General features: G+C 38.9%; 2 gene segments (V, D, J or C); both read left to right on the top strand.

Annotated features, from left to right (window-relative positions):
• Positions 1–3,555: 3,555 nt before the first annotated feature.
• On the top strand, positions 3,556–4,204 carry LOC138825176 (immunoglobulin kappa variable 1-9-like). The segment is given in 2 exon segments: positions 3,556–3,637; positions 3,754–4,204. Coding segments are annotated over 2 exon segments (378 nt in total).
• Positions 4,205–6,078: 1,874 nt separating this feature from the next.
• On the top strand, positions 6,079–23,375 carry LOC138825174 (immunoglobulin kappa variable 1-16-like). The segment is given in 7 exon segments: positions 6,079–6,156; positions 6,281–6,366; positions 14,079–14,321; positions 14,440–14,531; positions 20,432–20,474; positions 21,747–22,120; positions 22,239–23,375. Coding segments are annotated over 2 exon segments (432 nt in total).
• The last annotated feature ends 3,054 nt before the right edge of the window (positions 23,376–26,429 follow it).

Below are 26,429 nucleotides of genomic sequence, written 5' to 3'. Positions count from 1 at the left end.
CACAATGTCCCTATATTATCAACTGAGTTCTGAATTGTGTCTGATGCTTTTTTGTATTGAGTTATACAATGATACATGGAGAGAGAGAGAGAGAGAGAGAGAGAGAGAGAGAGAGAGAGAGAGAGAGAGAGAGAGAGAGAGAGAGAGAGAGAGAGAGAGGAGAGAGAGAGAGAGGGATAAAGGGAAAAAAACTGAATTGGCCTGAACATTGGCACATACCTGTATCAGAAATAGTTTAAGTTTAAACTCACTACATAGTAAACACTCATTCTGTTTTTCTATAGGACAGCTGTGTAATGATAAGCACTTAGAATCCTATATAAATAAGATAAGCCAACATTGGCCAGCAGTTTCTACTAGCGTCAGGCTTTCTCCATACACACAAGTCAGTCATACTTTATGTATGCAATCAGAGCTCCCAAGGGGTTCTAGGTTCTGCACAATTTAGGATGTTTAGGAAGCAATTTGATGGGAGGAAGAAATGTAGGGAAGGGGAAATGGACAGTAAAGACCATACAACAACTAAACACTTCCTGTTGCCGAGGATGACTGCACCTCAACATCCCATGGAAATGGGGAAAATACTTTCAGGTTATTCTTCGTAAGATGAGTGGATGAGATATACATGCAACTTTCCTCTCATCACCACTGAGGAAATTCTGAGGGCGCTCATTCCTGATATGGTGTTCATTTGGGAGTATAGGCAGAGGTCTCCTGTCTTGCTTCAAGATGTCAGTGAGACACAAAATGTCTAGTAGAAGTGAGCACAAATATATTGAATACCAGATACCATGCATTGGCTGATAATCCAGCTAAAAATTCTCCCTGCAACAAGATTTTGGCTGGATTCTTTATAGCCAGCCCATCAAAGCATAAGAGACACAAACTCACACCTAGAGATGCCTACAGCAAAGCTGGGTCCTGGGTCATCTCCTTACTAGTACACCTGGGAATAACCAAATAAATACCAAAAACCCTAAACAACAAGGAAAAAGCATAGGCACTTATAGTGAATGGAGAGGATAAACAGAGTGTATAGAGATGTTTGCTAAAGTGAACAGATCTGGTATCAGTAGTCAGACTTTCATTGTGATAACTAGAATCATCACAAATGCCAGACATGAGCCGAGCACCCGTGGCTCACGCCTATAATCATAGCTACTCAGGAGGCTGAGATCTGAGGATCAGGGTTCAAAGCTATCCCTGGCAAGGAATGTACTTTAGACTTATCTCCAACAAACCACTAGAAAACCGCAAGTGGTGTTGTGGCTGAAGGGGTAGAGTGCTCACCTTGAGCTGAAGAGCTGAGGGATAGTGCCCAAGCCCAGAATTCAAGCCCCAGGATCAACAACAACTACAACAAAAATGACAGACATGGCACAATATAAACCATTCCAAATTAAGAAAAAAATTGTAGACCATTTATTATGGAATAGAAAAGAAACCTACAGCACAGAAAGCTGGTGAGCCTGCGAGTGAGTCACATTGGAAGAATTATGCAGTGTGCTGCCTCCCCACTATTACTTCTTCTGATGAATTATCATTTTACTTAAAAAAAGAACAAGACTATTTCAAATGCAAAAAGTCTTTGTAAAACGCAAACTAGAAACTGGAATTATGTGCAGAGTATGGTATGATAGGATGTTGCCTATTTGCCAAATTGACAACATGCAGAATTTTGTTTTGGGTGCTATGGAGACTGAAACTCAAAACTTGCTGTCTGCTACACAATTACTCTGTCACATGAGTCATTCCTCATCTGCCTCTGTTTTTCAGGCAGGATAGCATGCTTTTACTTTAGTTGGTTTGAAAATGAACTTCTGATTTTTCACATAATATGGAAGAATGAGATTGGATTTATTTTTTACAAATAAAATCAAGGACTAAATTGGTATGGGAAGGGTTACAAGATGTCCCATTCCTCCATGACCACTAGCCAGACACCACCCTGAACCCCAGATTATAAATCGGTTTAAGTTGAAACCCAGATAGAAGGTAGACCGTTGTAAGTATCATTTGTTTATGAATTATACAGCCAATGGATGTTTACAAACACCACTGGGATTTCCAGATTTTCTCTGGAAGTCACTTGAGAATTTATTTGGTCATTAAGGTGTTATTCAGAGAAACATCAGGTCTGGAAACAAGTTCCTACAAACATCAGAAGTAAGGCAAGTAAGGCTGAATAGCATTTGAATATACATTTAATGGTCACATAGGTCAGATTGATCTCAACCCCTCTCAGATCTCACCCTTTTCGCTTCCCCAGCAACAGAATAAAAGCACAGTACCACTGAGGCAGTGTAGCATTGGTTTTGGTCCTGTCTTCAACTTGACTCCAAATTACAATAAATGAAAATCATTTGCATTAAATTAATAGCCCTATTTCCCAAATTGCCAAATTTAGCATTCTCATTGAAATAATTACAAATTTCCCTTCATTGTTATCCAGAAGTCCTATCTTCTATCCCAACCACTTCAGATAGCAGTGCCTTCCACCCTCACACCTAGGTCTATTGATAAACAAAGAGATATTTAAAATGAGACACAATGCTACTAAATGTTTAAAATAGCTATCTTTTCTTCACCCTTGAAGTTTCCCAGTCCTGACCAGCTGGATGTAAAAAGTATGGATGGGCCTTCCATTCTCCAGATAGTAGCAGAAATTTGGACACATGGAACAAGAAAGAGATACATGAGGACTAGGGAGTTTTAAATTAAGTGATTTGCCCTGAATTTGAGGTGGATTGATCTGAGGGCAATGGATATATGAATGTGCTGTAGTTCTTGGATAATATAAAAATGTAAGTCCAAGTAAGAGTTGCACCTGGTGCATTGAGAAATCCAAAAACTTAAGAAATTTTTGACTTTTCTGGTAGCAACATACTTTTGCTTCGGCCCTCTAGCCATCTAACCATAGGATATGTGTCCTAAGACCCTTGATAGTTTTTTTCCTTTGCTTTGAAAATTTTCCTATGTAGTAAAATTTTCCTTTATGCAGTAATGTCAAAAAGGAAGAGTTGGACTCAGGCTTTATACCTGAATCACAGGTTACTTTGTGTATATGTGTGTTTTAGAAGACCCTGAAGCTTGAATTGCTTGAAAACTTAAGAGCTTATATATCTCTTGCTATGTCAGTGATAAGGCTTCAATGCATAGAGATAGTAAACCAGATAAAAATATCCAGAAATTCTATTCTTTCCATATCTTCACTTCTCTGTATGATCTGAATATGAAGCACTCAATTATTTCTTTACTCTTCTCCCTTTCAAATGTCATGACATAAAGCTTGAAAACCTCAAGAGAAATGGTCATCATCCCTGATTGCACCAAGAGATCTATTAAAAGGAAAGTAAACTCATCACAGCTTCTGCTGTATGGGTGAAACATATTCTACGGGCTAAACTATGTGGCCACCATGGAAATATGACAAATTCCTGATTTGAGCTGATCTTATAGCAGTTCACAGCTTTACTAAGCTTTTCTCATTTGCATATGCTCAGAGCACTGCCTACTGCCCCAATGACTTCATAATAGGCTGCTCACACCCTGTGCCACAGTCAGTCCTAGTCAGCACACAGCATGGACATGAGGACCCCTGCTCAGCTCCTGGGGCTCCTGCTACTCTGGCTCCCAGGTAATGAAGGACAGCACTCCTCCCATCCTGTATTCAGTGCTGCCTGGGTCTTCAGGGAAGGCCTCCTATAACATGACTAACAGTGTGGATAATTGTGTTTATGTTTCCAATGCCAGGTTTCAGATGTGACGTCCAGATGACCCAGTCTCCCTCCTTCCTGTCTGCATCTCCAGGACACAGAGTCTCCATCACTTGCCGGGCCAGTCAGGGCATTAGCGATTATTTACACTGGTATCAGCAGAAACCAGGGAATGCTCCAAAGCTTCTGATCAGTTTTGCAAAGAATTTAGTCTCTGGAATTCCATCAAGGTTCAGTGGGAGTCAATCTGGGACAGAGTTCACTCTCACCATCAGCAACCTACAGCCTGAGGATTTGGCCACTTATTACTGTCAACAGAGTAATAGTTTACCTCCCACAATGATACAAGTCATAACATAAACCTCCCAGTGAAGCAGAAGTGAGAGGCTGGGCTGCCCAGCTGCTGATCCTTGGTGCCACCAACTGCTGTTAGAGCTTCTCATATGTAGCACGTCTATGAACAATTTTAAAGGTTTTCATTGAAATGTGAAGGCTCCTCTGAATCTTTGTCCCTTTTCTCCTCCTCTGTCCCAGATGCACAGACATGGCCATGTCTCTTCTCATACAAAGTCATCCTTTCTGCTTCACACAGTAAAACAGAAGCCAGACAAGAATGTCTAGGAAGGAATTGTTTTAATACAGGAAATGAGTCTAATCATTAGGTTGTTATCTCCTGGGTCATCAGAGAAGTTGGAAGGAGGAGTGTGGCATTCTCTGGTTCAGTGAGGCTGTCCTAGGTTTTTGAGCACATAATCCTGTGATTCTCCACCCTGTGGAAAAAGCCAGGGTAAGTGGCTGATGCTCTCACCTGACCCAACTGTCTCTCCAGAGGAATTCTCCAGGCCTTGCTTCTGGTCACCTGTCAGCCTGCTTATGTCAAGAATTATACAAGTCTCTCCAGTTCACCAAATATAATCAAAGGATGACCTAATGATGAACTCTTTAGGAAAGAAGGGAAGGAACAGGGATTTGAGCTTCCACACACAATCATAATGATCATAATGATGGATTGAGTTAGCTGACTGTCAACAATGGTCAATTTTCCCCAACTCTCAGAAATAGTCTACCTAAGTAATAACATTACAACTCACTTAAATTTGATTGTAAGTTGTTTCTACCAATCTGGGATTATGAACTTTTAAAAAAAATAACAAAATCAATGAATTCGTTTGCAGAAAACTATCAGAAGCTGGAAATTGTATGAAACATCACAAGTTGTTCATGATCTTACATGCCAACAAACAACTGAAATAATTTCTTGATAAAGCAAATCAGATGCAAAACAATATTACAACTCAAAAAAAGGCAAATACTTTATAGTTTTAAGATTTGTTTTCCTGGTGCTAGGAAGGTGGCTCAGTGGTAGAGCGCTTGCCTTGCATGACTGAGGCCCTGGGTTTGATTCCTCAGCACCACATAAGCAAAAAGAAAAAAGCCGGAAGTGGCGCTGTGGCTCAAGTGGTAGAGTGCTAGCCTTGAGCTGAAGAGCTGAAGGACAGCGCCCAGGCCCAGAGTTCAGGCCCATCACTGCACCCCCCCCAAAAAAAAAAGATTTCTTTTCCTTCTATGCACTAGTGACTCAAATCTGCCATCCTAGCTACTCAGGAGGTTGAGATCTGAGGATTGTTGTCCAGAGTCAGCCCAGGCTGGAAAGTCCTTGAGACTCTTAGCTCTAATAAATCACTGGAAACAGGAAGTGGCACAGTGGCTCCAGTGGTAGAGTGTTTGCCTTGAGCTGAAGAGCTGAGGGACAGTGCCCAGGGCCAGAGTCCAAGCCCCACAACCATAAAAATAAAAAGGGAAGAAGGGAAGGGAAGGAAGGGAAGGGAAGGGAAGGGAAGGGAAGGGAAGGGAAGGGAAGGGAAGGGAAGGGAAGGGAAGGGAAGGGAAGGGAAGGGAAGGGAAGGGAAGGTGAAAAGGAAAGGAGAAAAAGAAAGAAAAGTTTCAATGCATAAGTACTTAATAACGAAAACACATTGATTTTTTTTTCCAGGAAGAATGAATGAGAGTGAATAAAAGATCTAAGTAGATACAAGAATGTTTCTACATATATATATATATATATATATATATATATATATATGAAATACTCTATTACATCTGTTGCTTCTGTGCATTATAACTTCTGAATATAGTCATAAAATTGTCTTCTACCATCAAATCATCTCCCAAACTCTGCAGGCAACTTCAGGTTTCTCTTTTCTAGTCTAGGAAACCTGTGGATGCAAGGCCTGTGGTGATTCACTGAGTTGAGCCAATCCTGCAGAGGTGCCCAGTTCTGCCTGCCCCTGCTGATTTGCATGTGCCCATAGCACAGCCCACTGCCCTGAGCACTTCATAGTCTGCTCACACTCTGTGCAGGAGTCAGTCCCAGTCAGCACACAGCATGGACATGAAGGTCACTGCTCAGCTTTGGGGCTCTTGCGGCTCTTGCTCCCAGGTAAGGAAGAACAATTCTTGTGATTTACTCAGCCTAGTACAGTTGGGGCTCTCTGATACTGCAAGGAAGGCCTCATGTAACATGATTATCAAGGAGGGTATTTGTTTTCTGTTTCCACTGCCAGGTGCGAGATGTGACATACAAATGCGGAGTCTCTATCCTCTCTGTATACATCTCTAGGAGACAGAGTTTCCATGGATTACAGGGCCGGTATGGGTATTAGCATTTCTTATTTATTTATTTATTTATTTTGAAAATACTGTACAGAGGGGTTACAATTACATGAGGAAGGGGTATTAGCATTTCTTTAGACTAGTTTCAGCAGAAATCAGGGAAAGCTCTTAAGCTCCTCATGTATGGTGCAAAGTAATTACCATTCTGGTCCCATCCTTATTCAAGGACAGTGCATCTGGCCCGGAGTTTACTCTCACCATAAGCAGCCTGCAACCTGAAGATTTCTCCACTTATTCCTTTCAAAATCATAGTAGCTACCCACTCACAGTGATACAAGCCATAACATTAAACTCCCAGGGAAGTAAGGTGAGAGGCTAGGCTGTCCCAACTGCCCTTCCTGGTGCCTCCACCTGATGACACAGCTTCTCAGATACAACCAGAACCTGAAGGCCACTAGAAGATTTTAGTAGAATCATCTTGGCAGAATTCCCTGTAGTCTACCTCTCTGTCTGCAGCAGTACACACTTGGCAATACCTTTCCTGATTCAATAGAGCACACAAATCATAACAAGGGAGGAAACTTTGAGAGTGTTATTTGGGGTTCTTTTGTAAAATTGAGACATGCAAGTTAATTCAAGCAAGTAGTGTTTCTTTTTAATAGAAGAAATTATTATCCTATAGCCATTCCAAGACTGGCTTATGTTATTGAGTGAAGCTAAACACAGAACTGAAGAATTCTCTGGTGTCCCTCAGACCCACATCATCTACTTGTGAAACTGGAGGCCTTACTTAGGGCTTTCCCTGTCTAGAAATCTAGGGGTGAGTACCAATGCTCTCAACTGTTTTAGATTGATCTTGACAGGTGATCCTCCATTCCTCCCCTCTGCCCTAGCATCTGCCTGCAGGTTTCAGTACATTATAATGTAGTCTATTCTAACTGTCCACGTTCAGTAGGATTCATCAGGCAGAAACTCTACAGGAAATACTGATGTTTTCCACAAATAAATGATTTGAAGAATCTGCACAGCACAGCAAAACAATATTATACCAATGTATCCCCACTCCATTCTTTTGTTAGAAATCACCAGGTTGTATATGGTGGACCAGTTCCTTACTCCTTTTCTTTTTGGTTTGTTTTCAGTTTGGTTCTTGTCCTGGGGCTGGAACTCAAGGAAAGACCTTGCTTCTTCCTTGAGCTTTTTGTGTTCAAAGCTAGCATTCTACCACTTGATCCACAGCTCCACTTCTGATTTTTTATACTCTTAATTGGATATAATTGTCTCATACACTCTTCTATTCAGGCTGGCTACCAACATCAGTCCTCAGATCTTAGCCTCAAGACTAGCTAGGATTACAGGAATGAGCCACTAGTACTTGGCTACTGACATTTTTATTGTTATTATTAAGGAGCTGCACAGAGGGCTTACAATTCCATGAATCAGAAGATGTGCTTTACCTGTTTGAGCTTTCAACTTGACTATTTTACTGTCTGCACTTACTGCATGTACACTGACTTAACCACAATGCTCTAAGACAAAAATGAAAATAAGGTTGGAAAACATAAGGGCAGATTTCTGAGCTTAATACTTTCTGGGCTATCCTGAGTGTCTTAAATTGCCATGGAAATTCTAGATTTGCATTTTGTACTTTAAATATTCTTTTAGGGAATTTTAATTTTGCATAGTTTGATTCTGTTTCAACCTAGAGAAAATGTAAAATGATGGTTTACTCCAATATATGACTATGAAAATACATTTGAGTAGCTGTGTCTTCTTTACTCTAAAAGAGATATTTTCCTATTCACTGTGTTTGCAGAGACTCTAATAAGATATTATTATATCCTATGATTTATTTTAATCATTTTAATATATTTGTACAAATTTCATCAGTAAAAGAAAATACCTGGATTCTTCACTTCTAATTTAATGTCTTCTTTTACCTCTTGCTTTATAGAATTTGGAGGAGAACATCCTGTATAATTTTGTATGTGAGGATATGATACTAAATATTTCAACATTTAAAACAATCTGATGGGGAAAATGTTAAAATATTTCACCACTTATTATTATACTTGTCATCGATTTTTTACATATATTTCAAACCATTTTGGTACTTGTTAATTATTTCTGTCTTCCTTTGACATTAGTAGCTTTTGAATATCGTGAATAGATGTTGACTTTTAGATGTATTATAATATACTCATATTATCTTGCTTCTAATCATGTTAGGATTGTGAATTTTACAGATAAACCTACTGTATTAAAGTCAATAGAAATGGAGCTGATGCTCAACTGGTAGAGTACTAGCTGAAGGACAACACCCAGTCCCTGAGTTCAAGACTCACTTCCATCAACAGCAGTAAAAAAATACAATCATGGAGCTGGGAGCAGGTGGCTCAGGTCTGTAATCCAAGCTACTCAGGAAGCTGATATGAGGATCACAGTTCAAAGTGATTCCAGACAGGAAAGTCCAGGAGACACTTATCTCCAATCAACCAGAATACAGGAAATGGTAGAGTGCTTGCCTTTAGCTGAAGAGCTGAAGAGCACAGGGACAGTGCCCAGGCCAAGGGTTCAAGCCCCACAACTAACAAAAATAATGCAATCATGTACTCTTAAAAGAACTTTCCAATTTAACTCCCTCAAAATATTGTCCTTGAGAGGAACAGGAGGGAGAAAGTGGGAAGGAGGATTAGAAGTAAGAGGTAGAGGAGAGCAGGATGAAATTCTCCCATTCCAAGAAAAATTTTGACAATGAGCAGTAGAGATCGTAGGCTAAAAAATTTGAGAATGTATGATCAAAGGTCAGAGGGAGTTCTTGTAAAGTAAGCTGAAGATTGGAAGACCTGTTAAATATTGAAGAAACAGGACTGTAACCAATCGTTGCTATAGGTGAAGTGGCATAAAACTCACACGAATATACTGTGAAGCTGGTCAGATTGGTTGTACTGGGGTTTGAAGCTCAAGGTCTTTGATCCATTTGGAGTGGATTCTGGTTCAGGGTGATATATAAGGATTTAAATTCAGTTTTAATGTTTCTGCACATATAGAGCCAATTCTGACAGCACCATTTGTTGAAGAGACTGTCATTCTTCCATCCTTTGTTAATCACATTGTTAATCCTCCCAATCCTTTATTATGAAGAGAGTGGATAGAGCAGACCACCTTGTCATAATCTTTAGAGGAAATAGTTTTAACTATTCACCATTTAGTATAATGCTGACTGTAGGTTTGTTTTATATAGCCTTTATTATATTGAGGAATGTTCCTTGAGTTCCTAGTTTCTCCAAAGCTTCCTCCATAAAGGACCATCCACAAGATTTATGGCTCATTTTCAACATAGTGTCCATGAGTACCATTGCTGCATTTGTTCACCTTTTGTGCCTACATTTCTGTGACTCTCCTTACCCTCCCAAGTTATATGAACTAACAAACAATACAAGAAAACAAAACAGTAATAAAGAAAATATGTCTTTTTATGTTTTTGAGTTCCTTTTTATAAATGTTATTTAGTATGGTCAGAAATAAGGATCAGGATGACCCATTGTAACAACGAGATGTACAAGACACTATGTTGAAAATGAACATTATAACTTTGCTGGAGGGTTGGTCTGGAGGAGTTGGGGAGGTGGGGAGAAAAGGAATGGTAGGGGAATAAATAAGGGGGTAAAATTTCTGGATAGGAAATGAGCTCATTACCTTGCTCATGTAACTGTAATCCCCCTGTACAATATATTTTCAATAAAAAATATATGTTTCAAGTAAAAAATAAGTTCACAGGCATTGTGTCTTTGTGTACATGCCTAGAGACCTATATTTTAGCTATAGACCCCTCACATGAAAGAAAAAATGTAGTACTTCCCTCTCTGAGCTTGGCATACCACACAACATGATTTTTCTTAGGTCCATCCATTTCCAGGCAAATGACATAATTTTATTTTTTCTAATGATTATGTACAATTCCTTTGTAAATAGGTAACACATTTTAACGGTCCATCTATTGTAGGGCATCTCGGCTCTTTTCACAACTTGGCTATTTTGAATAGTTTGGCAATGAACATGGATGTGCAAGTGTCTATATGGTACACTGGCTTGTGAGGTTCAGGGCAGATGCAGAGAGGTATGGCTGGGTTTCAAGGAAGATCTATGTTTCATTTTGTGAGGAACCTCCAGACTGTTCCAGAGTCGTCGTGTCAGTTTACATTCACACCAAAAGTGCAATAAGATTGCCTTTCCTCCACATCCCCGCCAACATTTGTTATTTGAATTCACAATGTTGGCCAATCTTACTGGAGTGAGATGGAATCTAGGAGTTGGTTTTATTTTTCATTTCCTCTATGGCCAGGGATGATGAGCATTTCCTATGAGTTCCTTTGCCATTCTTACCTCATCTGCTAAGTCATCTATCCTTAGCTCTTTGCCCATTAACTAACTGAATTACTAGTTTGGGGAGGGAGTAGTTTCTTAAGTTCTTTATATAGTTTGGATATTAGGCTTTGTCTGATGTATTGCTGTCAAAGATCTTCTCATAGTCTGTTGGCTATCTTTCTAGTTTAGTAACTATGTCCTTTGCTGTGCAGAAACTTTTTAGTCTGATGCAATCCCATTTGTCAAGTTTCTCCCCTATCTGGTATGCCTTTGAAACATTATCCTAAATCTTTCTGCCTATGTCAATGAGTTTTAATATTTCTCCTATTCTCTCTCTTGTAGTAATTTCAAACTTTCAGGTCTAATGTTGAGGTCCTTGATCTTCTATGAGTTGATATTTGTACATGGTGATAAACAGGGATGGATTTTTAGTTTCCTGCATATGGATGCTCAGTTTTATCAAATTCATTTATTGAAGAAGCTATCATTTTCCCAGGGTATACTTTAACTCCAAATCAAACCATATCAAATATATGATTTTATTTCTAGTTCTTCTAGTCTGTTCTATTCATCTTTGGGATTATTTTTGTATCAATACCAAGATTTTTTTTAGTATAGCTCATAGTAGAGCTTGAGTCTTGGGATTGAGTTTATATTAGTATTCCTTTTTTGCCTAGAATTGTTTGGCTATTTATTCTCTCTCGAAATCCTAATTCTTAATCCCTCAGCTGACTGAGATCTGAGGATCAATGGCTCAAAGCCAGCCCAGGAAACAGAGACTATGAAATTTTTAGCTCCAATTAACAAAAATGCTAGTTGTAGAGCTGTGGCTCAAGTGGTAGTGCACTAGTTTTGAACACAAAAATGCAAGGACCATGCCCAGGTCTTGAGTTCAAGTACCATGACTCGAATGCACAAACACACACACACACAAACAATCACCAAAAGTATGGAAATTATTAATTGTACTAATTTTATTTCATCACTGTTAGGCAAATTATGAAACTGTTAGAAATGATTTGAAATATATTAAAACTGCTTTTCTGAGATCAAGTTAAGGTGTAAAAATCTGAGTGCTAGGAAATGTACTTGAAAGAGTGTTTGAGATCAGGAGGAAAGAGGTGGCAGAAAAAATAGATGAAATGAGTAGAATGCAGGTCAAAATGCAGTGCATATGCCACAGAACTGATAAAAACAAGGGAAAGGGCAAGTTGAAGGGCGCTGACATATCTCAAAATGCATTGTATGCATGAATCACTTAGTTGTAACGGCAACAATTTCAAAACATAACTTAAAATTTAACATTCATGGGCTAGGAAGGTGGCTCAGTGGGAAAGTGCTTGCGTTGCATGAATGAAGCCCTGGGTTCGATTTCTTAGCACCACATAAGCAGAAAAAGCCGGGAGTGTCACTGTGGCTCAAGTGGGAGAACGTTCCCCTTGAACTGAAGAGCTGAGGGATAGGGCCGGCACCCAGAGTTCAGGCCCCACCACCAACAAAAAATAAAACAAAACAAAGAAAAATTGTTAAAAAAAAAACATGAAGCTACATGTGGTGTGAGTGGGTGAGAATTTTAAAAGGGATGACACTGAAGAGGTATTGTGTTCATAAACTGGTTTGTGGAATGGCATGTATAAAATTACATGTAATTTTATATAAACATGAATAAGCATGTAGACATTCTGTCTAATTGTTTCTCTCCTATGAGTATTCTCTTTTGGTCTGATTTTGTGCAGATATTTAGAATCCTGTATGATTTATCATATCCCAATGTTGTCTTTTCATAAACCATCTACACATAGATTTCTTTTGGGCTCTGACTTAGACCAAACCATGCTGTCCTCAATTTGACCATTCCTTCCAGCAGGTGGAAGGATTTACATACCAGTATCCAGTGAAGATCATTAGGGGTATGGCTGGCAACCTTGTAACAATAGGCTCTTGATATATTTAGCCAGTGATTTCTCCAGGCCCTTCACCTGCAGACCACTGGAACACCAAGTCAGCCAGTCGAGGTTCAAGATAGTAGAAATTCATTCTCTTCACATGTAGAAAAAGCTCTCACAGGCCTCTGGCCCAAAGCAATTTTTCTGGTTAGGAGGATGAGCTCTCAGTCTGCCTTGCTCTCCTTAATGCCTGTTACAGATAGCTTTCTGACCTGATCTAGCTTCGAGATTGCTAATATTCACAAACTGAAAGGAAGAGTCTGGGTATCATCCTATTTATTTGCAAGGGTAAGAACATAAAATAGTAAAGACCTAGAGAAGATATCATAAAATAATGAAGACCCAGAGAAGATATCATAACACTGGAAGACCAATGAGAAAGAAACAACATGATTTATAAAGACATTGTATCAATGTCCTTTCTCTTACTCACTGATTTGGTTCTGACCACCTTCCATGTGAGACTACATGCTTCTTAATTATTAGTGTTCCACATGAGGAAGCAGATTTTGGTTAAATTAATTGCCTTGCTTTTTTGAATTATTGTATGTCAACGTAAGATTATTAAATATAGCATGTACTTAGATAATGTGTGTTCTTAAGTCCAAGATTAAAACCTCTAGTGATGATAGTGGCATATCACAAATACTGAGGTAAGTTTGGTCCTTTCTGTTAGCAAAAATCTTTTGTTTCAGCCCCTTAGCCATCAAACCAGAGGATATGGCTTACTTAGGCCATTGTTACAATTGCATTCCTTGCATTAAGTGTTTTTATAATTTACATAGTAAAGCCAAATAAGAAAAAGTTTGCATCAGCCTTATACCTGATCTAATGGAAAATCCACATTTCTGGGGGAGGGGGATGGATGAGGGGCTTGAACTATGAGCCTAGGCACTATCCCTCAGCTCGTCAGCTCAAGGCTAGTGCATTATTACTTGAGCCACAGTGTCACTTCCATTTTTCTGCTGGATAATTGGAGAGGATTCTCATGTATTTTCCTGTCCAGATTAGCTATGAACCATAATCCTCAGTTCCCAGCCTCTTGAGTAGCTAGGATTACAGGTGTGAGGCACCGAGGCCCAGTTAGAATCCACATTTTATTTTATGTTTATATGTCTGTTTTGTAATAGACTGACACATAAAAACAGCTTATATCTCTCTTGTTAGGGCAGTGAGATGTTCCCATGCATAAAGATATTAAACCAGTTTAAAATGTCCAGAAACTCTTTTCTCTCCATATCTTCACTTCCTCCATATATGGAATATAAAACACTCATTTTGCCTTTATCTTATCCCTTTCTACAGTCATTACAGAGAATTGAGATTAGGACACACAGGAAAAGCAGGTCCTCATCTCTGAAGTCACCATTAGATTTACTCATAGGACAGCATACTGATTGTGACTTGTCTTTTTTGAATGAATCATATTCTCTAGTCTAAAACTAAGATACGTGGGCACCATGGACCTATGATGATTTCCTGAGATGAACCAGCCTTGCAGGAATGTCCATCTTTGTCCAGCCCTCCTCATTTGCATTTGCCTAGCTCACATCCTACTGCCACAATGACTCCATAATAAGCTGTTCACACCTGTGCAGCAGTCAGTCCCAGTCAGCAAACAGCATGGACATGATGACCACTGCTCAGTTCCTGGGGCTCCTGCTGCTCTGCTTCCCAGGTAAGGAAGAATAATACTTCTCTCACCCTGTGTGCTCAGTGATGCCTGTGGCTTCAGGGAAATCCTGTAATAACGTGACAAATAATGTGCATATTTGCTTTTATGTTTCCAATGCCAGGTACCAGTTGTAACATCCAGGTGACCCAGTCTCCATCCTTCCTTTCTGCATCTCCAGGGAACAAAATCACCATCTCCTGCAGAGCCAGTCAGGTATTAGCAGGGTATTAAAATGGTATCAGCAGAAACCAGGGAATTCCCCAAGTTCCTGATCTATTAAACGTCAAAGCTGGCCTCTGGTGTTCCATCCAGGTTTAGTGGCAGTGGATCTGGGACAGATTATTCTCTCACCATCAGCAGCCTTCAGCCTGAATATTTTACTACTTATTACTGTCAACAGCATATCAGTTACACTCCCCCAGTGATATAAGCGATGATAAAAACCTCCCAGGAAAACAGAAGTGAGAGGCTGCACAGCCCAAACTGCTTTGCCTAGTTCTTCTACCTGTTGATAGTGCTTCTCAGAGGCAGCCAGATTCTAAAGGAAGAATTGTCTGCAATCTAGCATTCTGTTCTTCTTAGCCCCAGCAAAATACCCATGGCACTGAGTCTGTGATTTAATAGTTGAAACCAATTGTTACATCTGAGGAGTGCCCATAAATTATTTTGGACATTCCACTTCACTAAAATATAAAATAGCTTATTTTCAATCAGTTTCTTTATAGAAACTAAAACAGCTGCTCAGATAAAAATGGTTTTTTTGAGGTTTTCTGAATTGCCATCTTAAAGAATATACACACATTTTATATTGGCCCCTGATCTTCAGCAAGTCAATGTCTTCCTTTCCTCTCCAAGCACATCTGTGTTAATTAATATTTCAATTTTTTACTTCACAAATATCCATCTTACAGAACAAAACATTTCTATAGATGGTCCTTCAACTGTTATAAATGTCCTAACCCCTGCCTCATTCAAGCCAGCCTGGATCAGAAGCTTAGGAGCTTTCCTAGTTTTGGTTGATGTCAATATACCAGCTGGTGTCCACCTGACTCAGGAATCAACTACATGGATAATAAAGACCTCCAAATTCTTTTGGCAAGTCTGTCCTCTTCAACTTAATTTTGATTGGTTAGAAAAGGTTTATACTACTCTTCCTCTGGACAAACATAAAAATACAAGAGCAAGATGATCTCAAAGACAAGGAGAAATGAAATAATTTCAGAAAAGTGAGCGCATTTTGAGAGTTAGTATTTCAAGAACTCATGCAGGCTCTGAAGAGTGTGCTCAGAATTGTGAATGTAAAAGTAGGAATTAAGAGGCCTCACATCCTAGCACAATTCTCAGTCCAATTTGTTTGTAATTTATAATGGACTCAGAAATGAAGATAAAAGAGGAGTTCTGACACATGGACTTCTTTGGCATCCTTACAGAGCCAAAGACCTGGAGGGAAAAGGAAACAAGACCAGCATCACATCACCAGTGAACTTGGGTTCAGAGTACTTCAGAAGCAGAGAGGACTAATTTGGTGCCTTCTCCCGTGGCACAAAATAGCAGAATTAAAGGTACAAATCCTCATTCCATAGCCCTCATTCACCTATAAAAGGTTTTAAAATTTTTAAAAATGTAATTCATAATAAATGTAAAGCTTATAAAATGTGGTCTATTTATGTCAATATTCTTTTTATCTATATGCTTTCAATGCAAATTCAAAAAGAATAGCAGACAAAAAATCCATTTAAATCTATAAAGATTTTTGCAATAACAGGATTGGACATGTTTAATACATTGAGTGACAAAGTGGATAATATATTTATTTTGTTGAAGCTTCCTGACTCCTACAAATGAGCCATTCATCATCCATTTTTATTTTTCAGATAGGTAGTATTCTTGTACCTTAATTGGGCTGGCAATGCACTTTCAACTTCAGACTTTGTATTCTCATAATATGGAAGAATGAGTTTGGATCTTTTCACAGATATTCACTGAAACTTAACATCCAGAATGAACTTGGGTTAGGAAGGGTTCAAGATTTCCCTTTCTTCCATGATCATAAACCAGGTACCACTCTGAGCTCCACCAATTGTAAATAGGTATAAGTTGAGATCCAGCTAAACTTAAAAGAGAGGTTTCTACATCAGTCCTAATGTTTTTATGAACTGTTCAGTCAATAGATGTTTACAAATATCACTGAGAAGAGAAACTTCTCTGAAGAAGAAAGAAGGATGGCCAATAGACACATGAAGAAATGCTCAACATCCCTAGCCATAAAAGAAATGCAAATCAAAACAACATTGAGATATCACCTCACTCCAGTTAGAATGGCAAAAATCAAGAACTCTAACAACAACAGATGCTGGAGGGGATGTGGACAGAAAGGAACCTTACTTCATTGTTGGTGGGAATGTAAACTTGTTCAACCACTTTGGAAAGCAGTATGGAGGTTCCTCAAAAGACTTCACATAAAACTCCCCTATGACCCAGCAATCCCACTTTTGGGCATTTACCCAAATGTTTACAAACAAGACCACACTAAAGCTACCAGCACAACTATGTTTACTGCAGCATTATTTACCATAGCTAAGATATGGAACCAACCCAGATGCCCCTCAGTAGATGAATGGATCAAGAAAATATGGTATATATACACAATGGAATTCTATGCCTCCATCAGAAAGAATGACATTGCCGCATTTGTTAGGAAATGGAAAAACTTGGAAAAAATTATATTAAGTGAAGTAAGCCTGGCCCAAAGAAACATAGGTCCCAAGGTTTCCCTTATTTGTAATATCTAGTATATGTATGAGTCAAGCGGAAAAGGTCAGATAATGTGATGTCAGGAAAATGAACCCTTAGATGTGTATTTTAATGTTTTTTTTTTCATGCATGTGTTTCTAACGCATTTATAAGATTATCTCTTTGTTGCTTTGTATGTCCCTCCCCCACAGTATAACCCCTGCTTTTACTATATTTGATGTCAGTATAACTTGTGGAGGAGATGGGGAAAAACCAGTTGTTTAAGGATACAGGTGGATCTGTTGCAACAATGAGAAGTACAAGTTGTCATGTCCAAAACGAGCTTTACAACGTCGGAGCGGGGGGGGCGGGGTTGTAAGGGGGGGGAAGGAGAAGGATTGGGATTGGGGTGGAGGGGGGAGGCTGGGAAGGGATGTGAAGGGTGGTAAACAAAGGAGGAGGCTGCAATGCTTGGTAAGAAATGTACGCATTATCCTGCCCATGTAATTTTAATTCCTCTGTACGGTATGTTCACAAATAAAATAAAATTAAATTAAAAAAAAACAAAAAAAACAAATATCACTGGGATTACAAAGAGTCTCTCTCTAGAAAGCTCTTGGGAATGTACAAGACCATTAAGGTATTAGAAAAGAATTAGGTCCTGAGACAAGTTTTACAAACACCCACAGGCAAACCTGGGCAGTAATTAGAGACACATTCACTGGATCTAAACCCACAGGTCTGGATTCCCCAGAGCTCTGAATCTTTCTTGAATAGAGTACTTGCATCCTCCACAGGGAGCAGACCAGAACACAGTACCCTGGGACTATGCAACCTGTCCTTAGTCCTGTTTCAATTGGATTCCATATTCCAATGGATGAAAGTCATTGGTCTTAAAATTAACAGAACTCATTTTCCTTTTTAATTATTATTAAGTTTTTATTGTGAAAATACCATACAGAGGGATTACAATTGCATGAGTATAGTAATGCGTATATTTATTATCAAGCATTGTTGCCTCTTCCTTTGTCTCCGCTTCCCATCCCTTCCCATCTTCCCCCCCTTCCCCCTCCACCCCATCTCTGCCAAAGTTGTAAAGTTCATTTTTCATTTTTTCTTTAATTGTGAGAATACTGTACAGGGGAGTTACAATTACATGGGTAAGATAATGAGTACATTTCTTATCAAGCATTGTTGCCTCCTCCTTTGTTTCCCTTTCCAATCCTTTCCCATCTTCGCTTCTTCCCCCCTCCTCCCCTCCCCTTTGGACAATGATGTAAAGTTTGTTTTTCAACATGATGTCTTGTATATCTCATTGTTGCAATGGGTCTTTTTACTGGCTTGAGAAGAGATCAAGATGCACTTTCTTTCTCTCTCTCTCTCTCTCTCACTCTGTGTGTGTGTGTGTGTGTGTGTGTGTGTGTGTGTGTGTGTGTGTGTGTGTATGTATATTTGTCTCTCTTTTTCTATGTCTCTCCCTTTTTCTCATAGAGAAGCAACTGGAGATATATATATATATATATATATATATATATATATATATATATATATATATATATATATATATATATTAGAGGTCCACACTTCTTATACATAAGTAATGTTCAACTTACGATGGTTTGCATTTCAATGGATCAATAATTGTAATTCTTTTTTTCTTTCCACTGTCTCCAAAGTAGTGTGTGCTCAGTAGCAATCTAGATTCATATTTTCAATGCTTATCTTTCCATGGGTGATTATACCTAGTACTAATACTCTTTCTTGATACCAATCAGAGGTACCAAGCAACATTTTCCAGTAGCCAGATATATATATATACATATATATATATATGCATATATACATATATATATATAGACTAATCACAAGAGAAAACAAGCACTACATAACAGTGTATCATAAATATACAATTTTTATAAAGATAGGCTTTTTGTTAGATGTATTTGCCCAACCGCAGAATAATGGAGGTGTTCAGAGGCATGTAAGGTAGCATGGCTACGTAAAATGGTTCTGCAGGATATTTGTAAGAGATGCATATTTTTTGTCATTTGTGGGGCTACGTAAAATGGTTCTGCAGGATATTTGTAAGAGATGCATATTTTTTTGTCATTTGTGGGGCTTGAACTTGGCCTGGATCCTTTCCCTCAGCTGTTCAGCTCAAGGCTAGTTCTCTACCACTTTAGCCATAGTGCTATTTTGGTTTTCTAAGTGGTTTATTGGAGATGAGAGTCTCACAGACTTTCCTGCCTGGGCTGGCTTTGAACAGTGATCCTCAGATCTGAGCTTCCTGAGTAGCTAACATTATACACCATTCAGGCCATTGTAATACATGCCACTGGCACTCAACTTGTATTATACATATTTTTGACCAATAATATATCCAACCTACAATGGATTTATCTAGATTTTATGATAATGTTCAGCATAATTTTCACTCTATGCTTAAATTTTTTTAAAACCTTGTAGTCAACCTTCTTTAACATCTTAATAGCCTCTATATATGTTTCTGTAGATGTATTTTGTATGTGTATGAAAATAGGTAAAGAATTCCTCCTTAAGGTAATGACCACCCACAGTGCGCAGCATTCCCAATAATAGCTATTCTTTTTTATATTCATGGCAATTAATTTTTATGACTTTATCTATTTACATATCTCTCAGATTTAGTTGAAAAGTTGCTTATGTCAAATATTTAAACATTAGGAAATTGTGTCTTTCCATTATGTTTTTCTCCATTTTACACAAGGTTTATAAGTATTACTGATCTTTTAAAAATATTTATTTTATTGTGATATTAAGGTGAATTACAGAGGGATTATAATTAAAGAGCCAGATGAGTACAGTGATAATGGATAATGTGATAATTTTGTACTATCTCCTCTGTTCCCGCACTCTCTCCCTGTCCCACATTCATGTCTCCATCTATGAAATATATAAACTTGTATAGTTCACTTCCATGCATATCCAGTGAGCTCCCCTGCTGCCCCTATTCACAATTATTGCCTCAAATGCTATACAATTCTGTATTCCCACAACACTCCTGAGTATGTACACTTGAATATACCATATATGAATAAAACAGAATCATCAAAAATTACAAGAAGAAAGAAAGATCTTTTGTTCTGTATCATGGAGTTCATTTAGAAATATATGAATATTTACATGTATTTTATATAAATATGAAGAGGCATGTAGCCATTCTAATTGTTTCTCCTAAGAGTATTCTCTTTTGCTCTGATTTTGTGTAGATATTTAGAATCCTGTATGATTTATCATATCCCAATGCTGTCTTTTCATAAACCATCTATACCTAGATTTCTCTTGGGCTCTGAGTTAGACCAAAACCAAGCTGTCCTCATTTTGACCATTCCTTCCAGCAGGTGGCAGGATTTACACACCAGTATCCAGTGAAGATCATTAGGGGTAAGGCTGGCAACCTTGTAACAATAGGCTCTTGATATATTTAGCCAGTGATTTCTCCAGGCCCTTCACCTCCAGAACTCTGAACACCAGAGTCAGCCTGTGGAAGTTCAAGATAGTAGAAATTTATTCTCTTCACAGGTAGAAACAGCTCTCACACGCCTCTGGCCCAAAGTATTTTTTGGTTAGGCCTTGCTCTCCTCAATACATGTTACAGACAACTTCTCAGACCTGATCTAGCTTCGAGATTGCTAATATTCACAGACAGAAAGGAAGAGTCTGGGTATCATCCTATGTATTTGCAAGGGTGAGAACATAATGAAGACCCAGAAAATATATCATCACACTGGAAGCCCAATGAGAAAGAAACAACATGATATATAAAGCCATTGTCTCAATGTCCTTTCTCTTACTCACTGATTTGGTTCAGACCACCTTTCATGTGAGACTACATGCTTCTTAATTATTAGTATTCCACATGAAGAAGCAGATTTTGGATAAATTAATCACCTTGATTTTTGAATTATTGTATGTCATTGTAAGATTATTAAACATAGCATGTACATTGATAACATGTGGTTGTAAGTCCAAGATTAAAACGTCTAGCTGGAGATAGTGGCATATCACAAATACTGAGGTAATTTTGTTTTATTCTGGTAGCAACAAGCTTTTGATTCAGCCTCTTAGCCATCAAACCATGGGACATGGCTTACTTAGGACATTGTTATAATTGCTTCCCTTGCTTTAAATGTTTATATAATTTACATAGTAAAGCCAAATAAGGGAAAGTTTGCCTCAGCTTTATACCTGATCTTAAGGAGAATCTACATTTCTGGGGGTGGGGGGAAAGGCTGGTTGAGGGGCTTGAACTCTGGGCCTAGGTGCTATCCCTGAGCTCCTCAGCTCAAGTCTATTGCATTACTACTTGAGCCACAGTGCCACTTCCATTCTTCTAGTGGTTAATTGGAGATAGGATTCTCACAGAATTTCCTGTCCAGACTAGCTATGAACCACGATCCTCAGATCTCAGCCTCTTGAGTAGCAAGGATTACAGGTGTGAGCCATTGGCGCCCAATGAGAATCCACATTTTATTTTATGGCTATATGTGTGTGTTGGAACAGACTGAGATATAAAAACAGCTTATATCTCTTGCTGTGGCAGTGAGAATGTTCCAATGCATAAAGTTATTAAACCAGTTTAAAATGTCCAGAAACTCTATTCTCCATATATGGACTATAAAACATTCATTTTGCCTTTATCTTATCCTTTTCTAGAGCCATTACAGAGAATTGAGATTAGGACACACAGGAAAAGAAAGTCCTCATCCCTGCAGGCACCAGTATATATATGCATAAAAGAGCAGACTGATTGTGACTTATCCTGTTTGAATGAATCATATTCTCTAGTCTAAAACTAAGACACATGGGCACCATGGACCTATGATGATTTCCTGACATGAGCCAGCCTTACAGCTATATCATCTTTGCCCAACCCTGCTGATTTGCATTTGGCTAGATCACATCCTACTGCCACAATGACTTCATAATAAGCTGTTCACACCTGTGCAGCAGTCAGTCCCAGTCAGCACACAGCATGGACATGAAGACTGCTACACATCTCCTGGGGCTCCTGCTGCTCTGCCTCCCAGGTAAGGAAGGATAATACTTCTCTCACCTTGTGTGGTCAGTGATGCCTGCAGCTTCAGTGATGTCCTGTAATAACATGACTAATAATGTGTCTATTTGCTTTGATGTTTCTAATGCCAGGTGCCAGATGTGACATCGAGATCTCCCAGTCTCCTTCCTCCCTGTCCGCATCTCCAGGAGACACAATCACCATCTCCTGTAAAGCCAGTCAGGGTATTAGCAGGATATTAAACTGGTATCAGCAGAAACCAGGGAATTCCCCAAAGCTACTGGTCTATTACACTTCAAATTTGGCCTCTGGGGTCTCATCCAGATTCAGTGGAAGTGGATATGAGACAGATTATACTCTCACCATCAGCAGCCTTCAGCCTGAAGATTTTGCCACTTATTACTGTCAACAGCGTATTAATTACCCTCGCACAGTGATACAAGCCATTATCAAAACCTCCCAGGAAAGCAGAAGTGAGATGTTGGCCTGCTTTAGCTGCTTTGCCTAGTTGCTCTACCTGTTGACACTGCTACTGAGATGCAGCCAAATTCTAAAGGAAGAATTGTCTGCAATCTAGCATTCTGTTCTTCTTAGCCCCAGCAAAATACCTATGGTACTGAGTCTGATTTAATAGTTGAAACAAATTCTTATATATGAGGAGTGCCCATCAATTATTTTGGACATTCCACTTCACTAAATTATAAAATAGATCATTTTCAATTAGTTTCTTCATAGAAACTAAAAAAAAACAGCTCAAATAAAAATGATCTTTGTGGTTTTCTGAATTGATGTATTAAAGAATCTACAATACAATTTATATTGGCACTGATCTTCTGCAAGTCAGTGTCTTCCTTTCCTCTCCAAATACAACTCTGTTAAGTGATATTTCAATTTCTTACTTCACAAGTATCCAGCTTACAGAACAAAACATTTCTATAGATGATCCTTCAACTGTTATAAATATCCTAACCCCTGCCTCATTCAAGCCAACCTAGATCAGAAGCTTAGGGTCTTTCCTAGTTTTGATTGATGTCAATGTACCAGCTGGTGTCCACCTGACTCAGGAATCAACTGCATGGATAATAAAGACCTCCAATTCTATTGGCAAGTCCGTCCTCTTCAACTTAATTTCCATTTGTTAGAAAAGGTGTCTACTACTGTTCCTCAGGAAAAACATAAAAATACAAAAGCAAGATGATCTCAAGGACAAGGAAGAAATGAGATAATGTTAAAAAAGTGAGCACACTTTTTGAGAGTTAGTGTTTCAATAAGCTCATGCAGGCTCTGAAGTGTATGCTCAGAATTATGAATGTAATAGGAGGAATTAAGAGGCCTCACATCGTAGCACAATTCTCAGTCCAGTTTGTCATTAATAATGTACACAGAAAAGAAGATTAAGATGAGGTCTGACACAATGGCCTTCTATTGGCATCTTCATAGAGCCAAAGACCAGGAGGGAGAAGGAACCAGGACCAGCACCACATCAGCAGTGTTGAACTTGGGTTCAGAGTACTTTAGAAGCTGAGAGGACTAATTTGGTGCCCTCTCCCATGGCTCACTATAGCAGAATCAAAAGTACAAACTCTTGTGAGGAAAAATCTCATTCCACAGCCCTCATTCACCTATAAAAGGTTTTAGAATTTTTAAAAATATAATTCATATAAATGTAAAGCTTATGAAATGTGGTCTATTTTATGTCAATATTCTTTTAATCTATATGCTTTCAATGCAAATTCAAAAAGAGAAGCAGACAAAAAAATCCATTTAAAACTACACAGATTCTTGCAATAAGAGGATGGGACTTGTTTAATATATTGAGTGACAAAGTAGAGAATATATTTATTTTGCTGAAGCTTCCTGACTCCTACCCATCAGTCATTTCTCATCCATTTTAATTTTTCAGACAGGTAGCATGCTTGTACCTTAATAGGGCTGGCAATGCACTTTCAACTTCAGACTTTTATTCTTATAGTATGGAAGAATGAGTTTGGATCTTTTCACAAATATTCACTGAAACTTAAAATCCAGGATGAACTTGGGTTAGGAAGGGTTCAAGATTTCCCTTTCTTTCATGATCATATACAAGGTTACACTTTGAATCTCACCTATTGTAAACAAATATAAGTTGAGAAATAGCTAGACTTAAAAGAGAGGTTTCTACTGCAGTCCTAATTTTTTATGAACAGTACAGTCAATAGATGTTTACACATATCACTGGGATTGCAAAGAGACTCTCTCTAGAAAGGTCTTGAGAATGTACAAGGCCAACAAGATATTAGAAAAGAATCAGGTCTTGAGACGAGTTCTACAAACACCCACAGGCAAACCTGGACAGTGGTTAGAGACAAATTCACTGGATCTAAACCGCAGGTCACATGGATTCCACAGAGCTCTGAATCTATCTTGAATAGAGTACTTGCATCATCCCCAGAGAGGAGACCAGAACACAGTACCCTGGGACAATGCAACCTGTCCTTAGTCCTGTTTCAATTGAATTCCATATTCCAATGGATGAAAGTCATTGTACTTAAAATTAACAGAACTCATTTTCCTTTTTTGTTATTATTAAATTTTTTTATTGTGAAAATACCATACAGAGAGGTTACAGTGCCATGGACAAGATAATGAAGACATTTCTTATCAAACATTGTTGCCTTCTCCTTTTTTTCCCCTTCCCATCCTTTCCCTTCTCCCCAACTTCCCCTCTCCTCCCCTCCTCCTCGGCCCAAGTTGGAAAGTTCATTTTTCAACATAATGTCTTGTACATCTCATTGTTGCAATGGGTCCACTTGTATCCCCATTTAAACAATTTGTTATTTACCTACCCCTCCACAAATTATACCAACATCAAAAACAGTGAAAACTGGGGTTATACCGTGGTTAAGAACATACAAACAACAAAGTAATCATCTTATAAATATGTTAGAAACAATAGCAAGAAAGAAAAACGATTTGAGTCCTTATAATGGGGTTCTTTAAGACTAATATCAATTTATCTGACAATTTATGCTTGTCTCAGACATATACTAGTAATTGCAAATAAGGAAAACCATGGGACCTATGTTTCTTTGGGCCTGGCTTACTTCACTTAATATATTGTTTTCCAAGTCTTTCCATTTCCTAATGAATGGGGCAATGCCATTCTTTCTGATGGAGATATAGAATTCCATTGTGTGTATATACTAAATGTTTTTGATCCATTCATTTGCTGAGGGGCATCTGGGTTCATTCCATATCTTAGCTATGGTAAATAATGCTGCAATAAACATAGTTGTGCTGGTAACTTTAGTCTGGTCTTGTTTGTAAACATTTGGGTAAATACCCAAAAGTGGGATTGCTAGGTCATAGGGGAGCTTTATGTGAAGTCTTTTCAGGAACCTCCATAGTGCTTTCCAAAGTGGTTGAACACGTTTACACTCCCATCAACAATGAAGTAAGGTTCGCTTCTGTCCACATCCCCTCCAGCATCTGTTGTTGTTAGAATTCTTAATTATAGCCATTCTAACTGGGGTGAGGTGGTATCTCAATGTTGTTTTGATTTGCATTTCTTTTATGGCTAGGGAGGTTGAGCATTTCTTCATGTGTCTATTGGCCTTCCTTCTTTCTTCTTCAGAGAAGTTTCTCTTCAAGTCCACTTATTTATTGGGCAGTTGTTTCCTTGAGAATTGGTTGTTGGGTGATTTAATTTTTTGAGTTCCAAGTATATTTTAGATATGAGACCCTTGTCCCTTGTATTGCTAGTGAAGATCTTCTCCCAATCTGTGTGCTTTCTATTGATCTTGCTAGCTATGTCCTTTGCCATGCAGAAGCTCTGCAACTTCATGCAATCCCATTTGTCCAACCTTTCTTTGATTTGTTGTATTTCTGGGTCTCTATTAATAAAATTTTGGAAGTTCCGGGAAGATGGCGGAGGAGAAGCTAGAATCTGAACAAGCTCTCGCATAGAAAGCAGCTTTAGAGTTCCAGTGAACAGTCCTAAGCCAGAGAATCATACCAAGTGTGCCATCACAGGACAGAGAGTTAGACAAGAGAGGGGAACCCAAGGCAAAAAGAAGCACCTGAGTGCTCGCCAGCAGCCGCCACGGCGGCGGCGGCAGCGGCGGCAGGGTGGCAAGCAGCAGAGACCACAGCCGGGGGCCATACCTGAGCGCTCACACAGAGAGTCCGGGATGAAGGAGCCAGACGCAGCGGGCGAGCGGATTCTACTCAAAACCAGCAAGAACCAACAAAGAGCGGACATCTTCACCCTGCAGCTTGCAGACCAGAAACGACCCAGGATCCAAGACTCGGCACCAGAGACGACCCAGGATCCAAGACTCGGC

This window comes from Dipodomys merriami, unplaced genomic scaffold (genome assembly GCF_024711535.1).
Source record: "Dipodomys merriami isolate MVZ:Mamm:240054 unplaced genomic scaffold, mDipMer1.0.p SCAF_136, whole genome shotgun sequence".
Lineage (NCBI taxonomy): Eukaryota > Metazoa > Chordata > Mammalia > Rodentia > Heteromyidae > Dipodomys > Dipodomys merriami.
This window is presented reverse-complemented; position numbering and strand designations above follow the sequence as displayed.